Raw genomic sequence first — 12,942 nt, forward strand, 5'->3', positions numbered from 1 at the left:
TTTTTGTATTTTTAGTAGAGACGGGGTTTCACCATGTTGACCAGGATGGTCTCGATATTTGACCTTGTGATCCACCCACCTCAGCCTCCCAAAGTGCTGGGATTACAGGCGTGAGCCACCGCGCCCAGCCACCTCTGCTAGTTTCTAATACGTTGCCTCCTTCCAGAAAGGGCTTGAGGAGGCTTATGAACAAAAGGACAGAAAAAACACAGAAGTGGGGAGGAAGATGGTAGAAACCCCACTGACTGGCATTAAACTTGAGCTTGATGCTTAGGTCTGAGCTTCCCGTTGGTCAAGGGAAAAAGAGAACCTAGATGTCTCCAGGGCTTTCCTTATGGGATGTGGTGAGTGTGCCCCATGAGGCTGCTGGTGCAGTTGGGCCAGGAGTAGAAAAGGGCTAAAGGGGCTTTCTGAGGGAGTGTTTGGAGCTCAGACGAGAGGACTGGGTGGGTGCAGAGAGTCCAGTTCAAGGGAAGAGGAAGGAAGGGCATCTGAGAAAGTTTGCGGCTGAGGTTGCTGAGGGATGGGAGGGCCTGAGGCCTGTGAACCTCCACTGTGTTCCAGGGGAACCCTGAAATGGCCGGATGGGCGGAATCACGCGGGGAATTTCTGCCAGGGCCTGGAGCACGGGTGAGGCTGGCTGGGGCTGCTGCTGCGGGGCATGTGGTGGGCAGGGAGTGCTTTCCTTCCCTGCTGTGGTCACCAGCGGGCCCCTTCCTGAATTCCCAACCCTCAAGCAGGAACTTAGAGACAATCTGGTCCAGTCCCCCTCGCTGTACAAAAGGGGAACCAAGGCCCCGAATAGGGGGCCCGTCTCAGCTCGAGGTCACAGAGGGAGTGGTACAGGCCAAAAGGTGCTCCAGGGTGCATGGGGACAGCCTGGAGGGAGGGGGTCCTGAGAGGGGCCCTTTGAAGAATAGGAAGGCTGAGGGCCTCAGATTCTCCCTGTTGTCCGGAAGGCTCCTTGGGGGCAGGGATACTCCTGGGTGGCCTGGAGCCGGTGTGACTGGCGTCTCAGGTCAGGGTTGATCCCCCCTCCCACAACCACGCTGTCAGCTTCGGCATCTGCCTGCTGCCCCAGGCCTCGGAGGACAGGTTCGACTGTTACAAGTGTCACTGGCGAGACGGCATTATGTGTGGCTACGGCATCTGTGAGTAAGTGGCCCTGGCTGAGGGACTCATGGGATGAGCCCATCCTCTGGGCTGAGCTCCATGAGGCAGGGCTGGCTATTTATGACCCTCCCCAGGTACAGCACCGACGAGGTGTACAAGGGTTACTTCCAGGAGGGCCTGCGGCACGGCTTTGGGGTCCTTGAGAGTGGCCCACAGACCCCCCAGCCCTTCAGATACACGGGCCACTGGGAGAGGGGCCAGAAGAGCGGCTATGGCGTTGAGGAGGACAGTGACAGGTGAGTGCCCCACAGCCACACTCCCAGGACGGAGGGGCGGACAGGAGCCTCACAGACCACATTGCCGCAGGACGCAGGATCCTGTTTGTCCCCCACTGTGTCTCTCTGAAGCCCCTCACTTTCCCTCCAGTCCCTCAGCTGCCACAGAGGCTCCGGCTGTGGGAGTCCTGGTCACCTTGATTGCAAGGTCACTCCCACCCCCCGCCCCTCCTCATGGTGTTGGAGAGGTGTTTCTGACCGCTGCTCGGTTGCATCTAAAAACTGCAGCGCTTGCCGGGTCTCTGGGCCGTGTGATAAAGCCCTGGGTCCTTGGCCGGGCAATCATGGCCTCGCCTGCTTCTCTGACCTCACCCCAGCTGCCTCCTGTGCACCCCTACAGCCTTTCTGGACCACTGAATCCCCACGTATCTATCGCAAGCTCCTACCTCCATGGCTCTGCACATGCCCCTATTCCACCTGTCCTTCCTGCCATCTCCACAGAGAAACCTCCCGGATCCCCTTCCTAGGCTGCCTCCCTCCCTCCTCCACCCTCTGTTCTCCTTGGGGGTCTGATCTCTCTGGCCCTGTGTCTGTTGAGTGGATTCAGGTGATGCCCTGTGCCAGCAGAGCACCCAGGAGGTGCCTAGGAATTAGTCTGATCCAACTCCGTCCACATCCCTCTCCCTCCAGGGGTGAGCGCTACATTGGCATGTGGCAGGCTGGTCAGCGCCACGGCCCGGGAGTCATGGTCACCCAGGCAGGTGTCTGCTACCAGGGCACCTTCCAGGCGGACAAGATCGTGGTGAGTGGAGTGTGTCCTGGGCTACCCTTTCCTTGCACCCCACTCCCGCTGGGGGCCCTGAGGCTGAGCTGAGGCCTTTCAGGGAGGGATGGGAAAGGGGGCTGTGTTCCTGGGTGCTGGAGGGAGCCAGACCTGGGCAGGGACCCAGCTCTACCACCCACCACACCTAGCCCTGGCCAGTCCCTGCTCTGCCCGACCTTGGTTTCCCCATCAGCAACTCGGGTTAAGAATGCTTACCGTAGGCTCAGTGAACTAGCGAGAACAGGGCGTGTACTCATGATGATGCGTTAGCTGACATTTGTAGAGCCCTAACTTGAGACCCGGCTCTGGGCTAAGCTCCCACCCTGATCTTGTGGGATCCTCCCAAGAGCCCTACAGGTTGATGTCACTGTTATCCCCTGTGCGTCCCTAGTGAATGACAAACGAGAGGCTCAGAGGGATCAGAGGACCTGCTCTGTGTCACCTTCACTGAGTGGCAGAGCTGACACTCACACCCTGGTTTGCTGAGCCTGGGACTCCCACGTTTGCCTCACCCATACGCTGCCAGGTGCTTGGGGAGTGTGGGGCTCTGGCCTGATGGCTGTTCTTGCTATTATGGTTTGTTGGTTTGTTTACGTTCTGCTTCATCCTGTAAAGGATTGAAGGAGGCCTTCGAGGAAAGAGGAGGAAAAGGCAAGAATAAGTATACAAAATAGAATCGGAACTGAGCTGAACATTAATAGTATCCCTTTTGGCTCTGAGCTTCTTAGCAGCCCATGGGGCAAGGGAGTCTTGTTAGCTCTGTGGTCCCCAGGGCCAGTGACGAGCAGGAAAGCCACACATTCCTTGAGCTCTTAAGAGCTTCCTGGAGATGCCGCTAAGGTGAGGAGAAGGGCAGAGGGTATCATTTGGGAAACCCAGCGATGGGGTCCTCAGGGCTGGTGCTCAGCAGGACAAAGGTTAGAGTCCCACTTAGGCACAGTCCTGTGGGGAGTGACGAAGCCTAGAGCCCATCTCCCCATGTGTCAGGGCACACCTCCTTTTTTTTTGCCATCTCTCCCCACCCCGAGTTTCTGGGCCCTTCCTAACCCACCACTTCTACCCTCCCTGGCTTCCTCTCCCCAAGGGCGCAGGCATCCTCCTCTCTGAAGACGACTCCCTGTATGAGGGCAGCTTCAGCAGGGACCTGACCCTCATGGGGAAGGTGAGGACCACCGAGGCCCCACTCCTCACCCCGCCGAGGCCTTGGCTGGGGTCTGTAATCTCCCTGCTTGGACTCAGGGCTGGGGATACAGACAGATGCGGGAGCAGGTAGGGGAGGCCCTGTCCCACCTCCGTTGCAGCCAAGGGGTGGGCACAGCAACTTCTCCCTGCCACAGGGTTACAATTGATTCTGGAGTGAGGTGAGGGGGGACTGGTGGTCTTGCCTGCTGTCCAGAGGGTGCAAGTGGTCTCCTGGCTGTGTCCCCCGTGTCCTTCTAGCTCAGAATACATGTCCTCCACCAGCACCAGTGTCTTGAGCAGCTGTCCCTGGAGGCACTGGCCTTCAACCTGTGCCTCCCTGAGAGGACCCAGCAGAAGGCAATGTGTCCGGGGCCTTTAGAAATGTAGGGGCTGTTTCAGTTTTGTAATGACTGGAGTGAAGGGGCGGAGACTGGGTTGCTATGAATGGGACAGCCCCAGGCAGCAAGGCCCCGCTTTGCCTGTCCCTGAGCTTACCCCACCCCAGCCCCTCAGTGGTGATCTCCCCACTGTTGCCTGTGTCCCTTCTCCATCTCCCTCCTCTTCCCAGCTCAGAGGCCAGCGAGCCCCTGGGACACGGCGCAGCTGTTGGTAGGGGGTTATGAACCCCTCAGGGTGGGGTAGCTTGAGTGGATGGCGGGAAGCCCACTCTTCAGTCCTTAGCCTCTGTGACACTGAGGGACAGGCATGTGACCTGTCACAATTGGCTGGAAGCACAGCGGGGCAGACAGATATCCCTGCTCCCTCTGCTGGCTCCCAGGGCAAGGTCACCTTCCCCAATGGCTTCACCCTGGAGGGCTCGTTTGGCAGTGGGGCAGGGAGAGGACTGCACACACAGGGTGTGCTGGACACGGCCGCCCTCCCACCAGACCCGAGCAGCACCCGCAAGAGGTGAGTGCCTGGTCCCCTGGCTCTGGGCCTATCTGAGAATGTGTCTGTGTTTCCACTCCAAGGACTCAGGTCTCATCAGAGGGGATGTTTTGCACCCCCCATTGGCACTCTAGAGAGTTCAGAGAGCACAGGGTGCACAACTCCAGCACAACTCCAGTCAGAGACTCTTGCAATCAGGGGCTACGTGGATATGATGCTGGACACTACAAAACTGGAGAAAAATACTATTTGTAGGCTTTGCTTAGACCCTGCTTTTTTTTTTGTCTCAAAAATATACAATACGTTTTACAAACTAAATGCACAGGAAAAAAATAAAAAATAAGAGGATGTGCTAACCTTAAAAGGAAGGGATAGGCAGATGGGCCCTACACCATTTATGACTGATCATTTAGCCTGGGTGAGTTTCCTGGCAGCCAAGGTAAAGATGGAAACTTGCTAAGTTGAATCAGAGTCATTATCAAGGATTATTTGAGAGGGGGATAGACTTCTTTTCCTGTGGGGATGGTGTTTCTCCTTGCAAAACTGTTGCTCTTGCCGCCTCTGCTGAGGAAGACTTAGTATTGCACAGAGGAAGGAATCTGTGTCGGTGGCAGTTCTAATGGGAAGAGGTCCCCGGCAGCATTTCAGACGTAGGGAGGGAGTACAGTTGACTACTTGGCCCGCCGTCCCTGCATGCTGCTTCTCCCTGACAGCAGGAGTGGACAGGGAATGGACAGCAGTCCCCAGGGGCAGGCTCCAGCCCGGGTGTGGGTGTAAGCTGCAGGTATGGGGTAGCCTATGAGCAGGAGACTGGAGTGCAGGGCTCCAACAGACACGTGGAGCCAGGCCCCGGCCTGTTGGCCAAGGTGGAATCAACCGTAGGAAGGAACCGGCTGTCGGGGAGGGCAGAGCGGGATGTCCTGGAGGGGAATCCCAGACTTTGGGCACTGGTCTCTCTTGGGCCACGACCCACTCTCTGGGTTGGCCTCCAGATCTGCCCGCCTTTCTGTCTCCATCTTTCCAGGATTCCGTGTGCTTCTGTCTCTCTTCTCACCGCAGGGTAGATTCTGTCTGTCCCTTTCTCTGCTGCTCTTTCTCCTGGAGCCATGGAGGTCAGCCACCTCTGCATGGTTCAATCCATCCACCCTTCTTGGGGCTTGATCCTGGGCTAGGCTGGTACCCCCAAGAGCCTGGGCAGAGTCCTGCCTGCCGAAGCTCCATCTCTCCCTGCCCTGTCACCCACCCTCCACCCCCATCGCAGGCAGCTGGGCCTGGGTGCCTTCCCTGTGGAAAGCCGCTGGCAGGGAGTCTACAGCCCCTTCCGGGACTTTGTGTGTGCTGGCTGCCCCGGGGACCTGCAGGAGGCCCTGCTGGGCTTCCACGTGCAGAGCTCCAGGAAGCTGCGCAAGTCTCAGGATTACCTGTGCTGCGAGAGGTGAGGCCCAGCTGTGCGCACACGCACAGGTCAGGGTGGCGCGGAGGAAGGCTTCCTGGGGGGAGGGGCCTGCGCCCAGGCGTGGGTGAGGGACGCTCTTTGTGGTGCCCAGGGCCCACCCCAAGGACAGTGGGGGCAGTATGGAAGACATCCTGGAGGAGCTGCTGCAGCATCGGGAGTCCAAGGCCCTGCAGCCGTACCTCAGGAAGGTGAGAGCCCTGCCGGGGTGGTCAAGGGGGTGACATTCTCACTGCCCGTGGTGGGAAATGGCTCCTAGTTTTCATAGCAGGGTGCTGACTGTAAGGGAACAGGTCTGTGGGCTCAGAGGACCTCTGTTCCCATGTATGGGATGGGAGAAGTGGTGTGAGGTGGTGTGGGCGTGCTGTGCTCCAGACCCTGGGGCTGAGTCTCTCTCGGTTCCCTGTGCACTGGCCCAGGCTCTGAGCAACTCACTGCACCCCCTGGGAAAGCTGCTCCGGACACTGATGCTGACCTTCCAGGCCACCTACGCAGGTGTCGGGGCCAACAAGCACCTGCAGGAGCTGGCCCAGGAGGAGGTGAAGCAGCACGCGCGGGAACTCTGGGCCGCCTACAGGTGAGCTCGGTGGCACCTGGGACAGCCACTGCTCTGTGACACCAGGGGAGTGGCGTTGCCCTTTCCAGGCATCTGTTCTGCCTTGCACCTGGAAGGAGTGCCAGTGTCTCTACCCCAAATCCGATTCAACAATGAACCAGAGGCTTGGTCAGTGTGCAGCTGCTGAGCAGAGGGGTTGCAGGGTGGGGAGGTGAGAGCAAGGGCCAGCTGCAGTCCTCAGCTAGAGTCCACGTCCCAGCCAGGCCCTGGGCTGACTCTGACCCAGGGGCACTCTCACCCCACTGTAGGCTGAGCTTGACCCTGGACTCGGAACACATCTGCAGTCCCAAGCTGAGCTGTGACCCCATCAGACATTGCAAATAGAAGCCTTAGATGCTGTAGTTCCTTCTGCTGCTGGGGTTCCAGGATTCTCAGGCTGACATCCTGGAGCTCCAGCCTTCTAACTGCCGCGGTTTGAGAGGAGGAAGCCTGCAGGCCATGCCCACAGTTCTGAGAGGCGGCCTGCTCTTGTCTTTGCCGACTGGCGGTGGAGCTCCAGTTCTGTGGGAGGTGGCAGCCACGCCATTTCTCTCTCATTGGCTCACAGGAGTCTCCTGCGAGTTGCCTTACAGCGCAAGGGCCAGACCCTGGAGGAGGATGAAGACGCAGAGACAAGGTGACTGGCCCAGGGCTCCTTGGGGTCCGCTGAGTCCAGGGAGGCCTCATGCACCTGCCCCTGAGCCCTCCCTTGGGGAAAGAGGTGCTTCTGCGGAAGTGCTGGGCATTCATGCTATTGACCAAGCATTGCACATCATTTGTGGATTAGAATGACCCATGACCTTTGTTCTGTGAGGAACCAGGGAGGGGCCACTGCTACAGTGCATTGAATGCATCTCTGTTCCAAATGTATGATCCCAATCTCATCTTTCCCATGCGGAGGGTGAGTAGCTCCCCGAGGCACCCTCCCTTCCCTGCACACAGATAGGGAAACTGAGGGCTGGCAGGGATGAGCCTGAGGTCAGACAGGAGCCAGGTGGGTCATTAAGTCTGTCTCCCCCAGTCCCTGGAGCAAACTTTACAATTTGTCCTTAGATTTCAGGCCTGGAGATGTTCCTGATCAGAAAGGCCTTCCTGTCACTGCATTGCAGGGGGCAAGGAAAAGGGGGTTAGACATTAGGGAGAACTTCCCCTAGAGTCCTAGGAAGCACTGCAAGCCAGGAGGTGGAACTGAATCAGCGTGGAATGGCTGCTGAGGGATTGGATGCAAGCTGCTCGTCCATCAGGGGCCCTGGTTTTGTTTTCAGTCAAATGGGGATCACACTCCCACCCGTCCTACCATCTTGGCTGTCCAAGTCAAAGGAGGGAATGAGGTTATGAATTAAATTGGGAAAATGATGTCTGAGAACAGGCTTGGAAAAGGTTTTCTGCAGAGGAGGAGGCTGGAGGCCGGGACACTGTTGTGGGACTGGGAGCTCTTTGAGAGGTGACGCCAAGTAGTGATCCCAGACCCCACCTTGCTCATCCCGACCTGTTCCGGTCTCCCCCTCAGGGACCTCCAGGTGCATGGATTGGTGCTGCCCCTCATGCTGCCCAGCTTCTACTCAGAGCTCTTCACACTCTACCTGCTGCTTCACGAGCGGGAGGACAGCTTCTACAGCCAGGGCATCGCCAACCTGAGCCTCTTCCCCGACACCCAGCTGCTGGAGTTCCTGGATGTGCAGAAGTAAGCCTTCCCTCCCCCAGTGCCGTGTTAGCTAGGACTCTAGTGTAGCAGATGGCAGAACTCAGATTGTCTTCAGCCAAAAGGTGGGGCTGGGGTTGATTGGCTCGTGCACCCACCAAGTTCTAAGCTTATGCATTCAGGTGTGGCCGGATCTAGGTGCTCAACGGAATGACAGAGGGAAGCACCTTCTATTTATCTCTGTTGGTCCTTCTCAGGCTCCCCCTTGTGGTGACAAACACCGTAAGCACCAACCGCTCCACTCCTGGAGTCCCCGCAGGAGCTGGCCTTGCCCTCCCACAGCTCCCACAGAGCCCCTGAAGTCCCTCTCTGGCTCTGCTTGGGTCTTGAGCCCACCCCTGAATGCCGGCCGTGATTGACCAGGCCTGCCTGAATATCCACTGCTGAGGCTGGGGCAAGGTCACCTCTGCAAGGTCACCTCTCTGGGCACTTGGGCTGAGAGGAGAGGAGAGGAGATCCCTCAGGGGAAACCGATGACTGTTCTGGGTACAAGTCAGGAGGTGTTGACCACACCCCAGGGCCCCCCTTCCACCCTCAGTCTCCAAAATGTCCTGTCTCCTCAGTGTCCCATCTATCCATTGACGCCACAAGTGACCCCACTGTCCCCAGTGGAGGGCACGGGCACCCTCCCTGCTCCCACATCCCGGCCTCCCTTGTTGCCAGGGATGGTGCTTCCCACTCACCCTGCAAATCCCTGTTTCCTCCTCTATCTTGGTGAATGTGTCCTGCATGTGACCAGCCACCGGCCTGGAGACTTGGCTGCCAATGCTTCCCAAGCGTGCCCTCCCTCCCCCGCCGCCTCAGTGCCGCGTCCCCACCACAGCCTCCAGCTCTGCTGCGTGAGGGCTGCACCCCTGGCTCACGGCCCTGTGCCGGCTCACCAGAGCCTCCAGGACCGACTGCCGTCTCTCAGCCCTCTCTCTCTGGCGGCCACCATGACCTGGCTGGTACAAGCCCTCGCCTCCCTGGAGCTTCCAGAGTGCTGCCTTCTCCAGGAATCCCTCCATCCTCCCTGTGCCCTGGGCCGATCTCCTTCCCCTCTCTAGGACCCGGCTCTGCCGGGGGACACAGTGGCACAGGGAATGTGCCCTCTGACCTCAGACCCTGTCCCTTGTCCAGGCAAAGCCTCCTGTCTCACTTTTTCGATTTCAGGCACTTGTGGCCCCTCAAGGACCTCAGGCTGACGAGCAATCAGGTGAGAGGGAGGCCTGAGCCCCGAACCAGGGCCCCCAGAGGTCCTGCTAGCATCCAGGAGCACTCTGCCTCACGATTGCTGGGTGGAGGCTGCAGGGGAGCTGGGGAGGGGCAGGGTGGGTCGGGAGGAGACACCGTCATTCTGACTTCCCGGTGTGGTGGAGGTAACCTGTTGGCCTCTAAGCACCAGGCTCTTAAACACAGGCTCTTATCTGGCCGTGTGACTGTGTGCAAGAGGCTCGAGCACGATGCCCCAGCTCCTCGTCAGTTAAAGGGAGCCAGTGCTAGAACCACCTCAACATTCTGATTTTATTTATTTATTTATTTATTTATTTATTTTTAGAGACAAAGTCTCACTTTGTTGCCCAGGTTAGAATGCAGTGGCACGATCTGGGCTCACTGCAACCTCTGCTTCCTGGGTTCAAGCGATTCTCCTGCCTCAGCCTCCCGAGTAGCTGGGATTACAGGTGCATGCCACCACACCTGGCTAATTTTTGTATTTTTGGTAGAGATGGGGATTCTCCATGTTGGCCAGGCTGGTCTCGAACTCCTGATTTCAGATGATCCGCCCACCTTGGCCTCCCAAAGTGCTGGGATTACAGGCGTGAGCCACCGTGCTTGGTCGGAACTCCCTCAAAGTTGTTGTGAGGGTGAAGTGGGCACATGAGGCAGCTGTTCTCAAAATGTGCCTGCCAGACTGGCATCAGGATCATTTGGGAACCTGTCAGAAAAGCAGATTCTTGGACCCACCCCAGACCTACCGAGTCAGAAACCCAGGGAGTGGCCCAGGACCTTGTGTTTCAACAAGCCCCTGGGTTGCAGAGCCATCGATGTAGGCACTCAGAACTGGGCGGCACCCAGTGGCCAGTGCCTGTTACGATTATTAGCTTCTTATCCATCCGGATCCTCCCAACCTCCTGGAGACCACTCACCCCGTTTTATGGTTGCACAAACTGAGGCCCACAGTGGAGCTGTGTTTGCCCTGGCTCACTCAGCCCGCAGGGTGGGGCTGCACTGAAGCTAGCAGTGGAAATGGGGAGGATGGCAAGGGACTGAAGCCTGGCCCTGGGAAAGAGGGGATGTTAGAGCTGGGGGGCTACAGCCTCATCCAGCCCACTCCCTCCACCATGCAGAGGTGCTCCCTGGTCAGGGACAAGTGCTTCCTGTCAGCCACCGAGTGCCTGCAGAAGATCATGTGAGTGTGTGCGGTAGTGGGGTGGGGGTCCGGAGGCAGAGTGTGGGGGACTCCTGGTTGGGACAGAACCAAGGGCCTTGGCCTGGAGCCAGCTACCCTGCTGCAGGACCACGGTGGATCCACGGGAGAAGCTGGAGGTGCTGGAGAGGACGTACGGGGAGATTGAGGGCACCGTGTCGCGGGTGCTGGGTCGGGAGTACAAGCTGCCCATGGACGACCTGCTGCCGCTGCTCATCTACGTGGTGTCACGTGCCCGGTGAGGTGGACAGGCGGGAGCTGGGGATGCAGGGCAGGGGCAGGGGCAGGGTCCCAGCCGAACCCTGCCACGATATCTTCCGACACTTCTAAACCCCAGCGTTTATGAATGCGGCTTTTCTCAGTACAGATGGGAAGCCAAGGCCCAGAAAAGGGAGGGTCCCAGCTGGGGTACTGGGGTGCTAGAGGCAGAGTGAGGACCACACCCCAGGTGTCCAGCCATCCAGGCCAGGGGTCCTTCCCCAGCTGCCTGTCCATGACAGCCCTCTTCTCTCTGTCTCCCTCGCTCTCTGCGTGGCGCGGTGTTCTCCAGAATTCAGCACCTGGGAGCTGAGATCCACCTGATCCGTGACATGATGGACCCCATCCACACAGGAGGCCTGTATGACTTCCTGCTCACGGCCCTGGAGGTGAGGGACGCTGTGGGTGGAGGTGGGAATGCCCTCGGTCCCGGGGCAGACCCTCTCACCTCCCCAGACGCCATCTCACCATCGTGGGAGTGAGCTCAAATTCACAGCGCCTGTGTGACTCTGTGGGAAGGGTCCTCAAAGCGTCCCTGATCCTGCTCTTGTTAAAGGAGCCAGGAAGGGGTCCCGCAGTGCATCCCAGCCCTGGGGACCCGGGGGCATGACTACTCCAGGCTGCATCCCCAAACACAGTGGGAGAGGGAGGGCCCCCTTTTGCTTGCAGACTGTGGCTGAGGGCTGAGTTGGAGACACGCCTCCTCTGGGTTGGGAGGTGGGTGTACACAGCTATTGGGCCCTAGATCCTGGGCCTGTGGTTGGGATAAGGCAGGCCAGCTGGCCCCAACCTTGCCTCTCTCCTGCCAGTCCTGTTACGAGCACATCCAGAAAGAAGACATGAGGCTGCGCCACTTACCTGGCCACTGGCACTCCAGGGAGCTCTGGTAGCTTGGCCTCTCCTGGACAGACTGCAGAGCTGAGCAGGGCACTGCCAGTCTGTCCCTCATCACCCAAGGCAAAGGGCAGGACAGGCCCTTGGAGGCAGCTCTTGGAGGAGACGATCATTTGTTTTGCACAGGAAGATGCTTCTGCCCTGCCTGGCATGAGAGTGAGGGGTGATGGACGTGGCCCAGGACCTGGTGGATTTCCCTTGGCCACTTGCCAATCTCCAATGACCCCTTAATCTGCAGCAGCTCACAGGCTGGGCGTGAGGAGCCCCTGGCTTCTCTTAGCCTGAGCGTTTCTCCCAAGTTACGGAGCCTCAGTGCTGCCATCTGTACAATGGGAGTGAGTAGGCTATAAAGGACCTTCCACCCATCTTGCTGAATTCCAGTGTCCTTTCAGAAGGCTGACTTTAGTCTGTTGGGCTGTACTGAAATTCTCATGTCACTGTTGGTCTCTTACCTGTTTCTCTACTCCTGGTTGGAAGGCTGTGAGCTGCAGCGCCTTCTACCTACCACTGTTTATCTGGCCCTTTTCCCTCAGGTGGTCTCGTGGGGGACTTGCCTCCTTCCCAGCTCTGTCCCTGGGCCAAAAGCTCCTACTCCACTTCAACCTGCTGGGTGACCTCTGGCAGGCCCTAAGCCTCACTGGGTATGCAGTCAACAGGATGGGCCTGTAGGTCTGTGAACTGCAGGCCACGTACCCATGACGTAAATGGCGGCGCTGGAGCAAGCTGGGGTGGGGAGGGGAGGAAGCCTCACTGCCAGCAGGCTCCACATGGCCCGTGAGTCACACGCCTGTGGCATCTGTGGGCCTGCCTGACGGTGGACAGCAGGGGCACATGACACCTGCCTGGGCCCTGACCAGTAAGCCCCTTGGATGCGAGACCCTGCTGGGGTTGGGGAGCAGGGGTAGCTTTGGGAGGGGGGGACTTTATTTAAACAGTGGTTCTAGTGTGGGACCAAGAGAGGCAGGAGCTGGGTCTTGGGGCAGCTTCATTCCTGCTGGGTCTCAGTTTCTTTTCCCCACACTGAGGGGCTTGGGCCAGGTGACCTGCAGGGTCTCCCTCTGTCCTAACAGGAGATGCATGATGACAGGCAGTGTGATATGTTCTGAAAGGGTCCAAGGCAAATCATAGGGAGAGGGTGGGTTTGTGCAGGGTGCAGCCCCGGAGAAGAGGTGGATCGCTCCTGGTCCCACTCCTGCTGAGCATGTCAGGCCCCTGGGCCCACTCCTGCTGAGCAGGTCAGGCCCCTGGGCCCACTCCTGCTGAGCAGGTCAGGCTCCCGGGCCCACTCCTGCTGAGGTGGATCGATCCTGGTCCCACTCCTGCTGAGGTGGATCGCTCCTGGTCCCACTCCT

General features: G+C 58.6%; 1 protein-coding gene across 8 annotated transcripts in view; it reads left to right on the forward strand.

Moving 5' to 3' along the window:
* ALS2CL (ALS2 C-terminal like) overlaps positions 1–12,942 on the forward strand; it is a 24,976-nt gene that overhangs the window by 11,222 nt on the left and 812 nt on the right. For 7 of the 8 annotated variants that reach the window (XM_032297999.1, XM_032297997.1, XM_032298001.1 and 4 more), the window contains 16 exons: positions 565–630; positions 1,057–1,155; positions 1,248–1,409; positions 2,079–2,190; positions 3,296–3,373; positions 4,172–4,302; positions 5,543–5,716; positions 5,829–5,925; positions 6,154–6,311; positions 6,898–6,966; positions 7,840–8,013; positions 9,184–9,226; positions 10,359–10,420; positions 10,527–10,676; positions 10,989–11,085; positions 11,506–12,759. In XM_032297999.1, the coding sequence (XP_032153890.1) occupies positions 565–630; positions 1,057–1,155; positions 1,248–1,409; positions 2,079–2,190; positions 3,296–3,373; positions 4,172–4,302; positions 5,543–5,716; positions 5,829–5,925; positions 6,154–6,311; positions 6,898–6,966; positions 7,840–8,013; positions 9,184–9,226; positions 10,359–10,420; positions 10,527–10,676; positions 10,989–11,085; positions 11,506–11,586 (1,753 nt within the window). In that variant the 3' untranslated portion in view covers positions 11,587–12,759. Of the gene's footprint in view, positions 1–564; positions 631–1,056; positions 1,156–1,247; positions 1,410–2,078; positions 2,191–3,295; positions 3,374–4,171; positions 4,303–5,542; positions 5,717–5,828; positions 5,926–6,153; positions 6,312–6,897; positions 6,967–7,839; positions 8,014–9,183; positions 9,227–10,358; positions 10,421–10,526; positions 10,677–10,988; positions 11,086–11,505; positions 12,760–12,886; positions 12,918–12,942 lie in introns of all 8 variants that reach the window. The other variant, XM_032297995.1, reaches the window with a different exon arrangement.

The sequence above is a fragment of the Sapajus apella genome, unplaced genomic scaffold (genome assembly GCF_009761245.1).
Source record: "Sapajus apella isolate SASKATOON/1434 unplaced genomic scaffold, GSC_monkey_1.0 scaffold38, whole genome shotgun sequence".
Classification (NCBI taxonomy): Eukaryota; Metazoa; Chordata; class Mammalia; order Primates; family Cebidae; genus Sapajus; species Sapajus apella.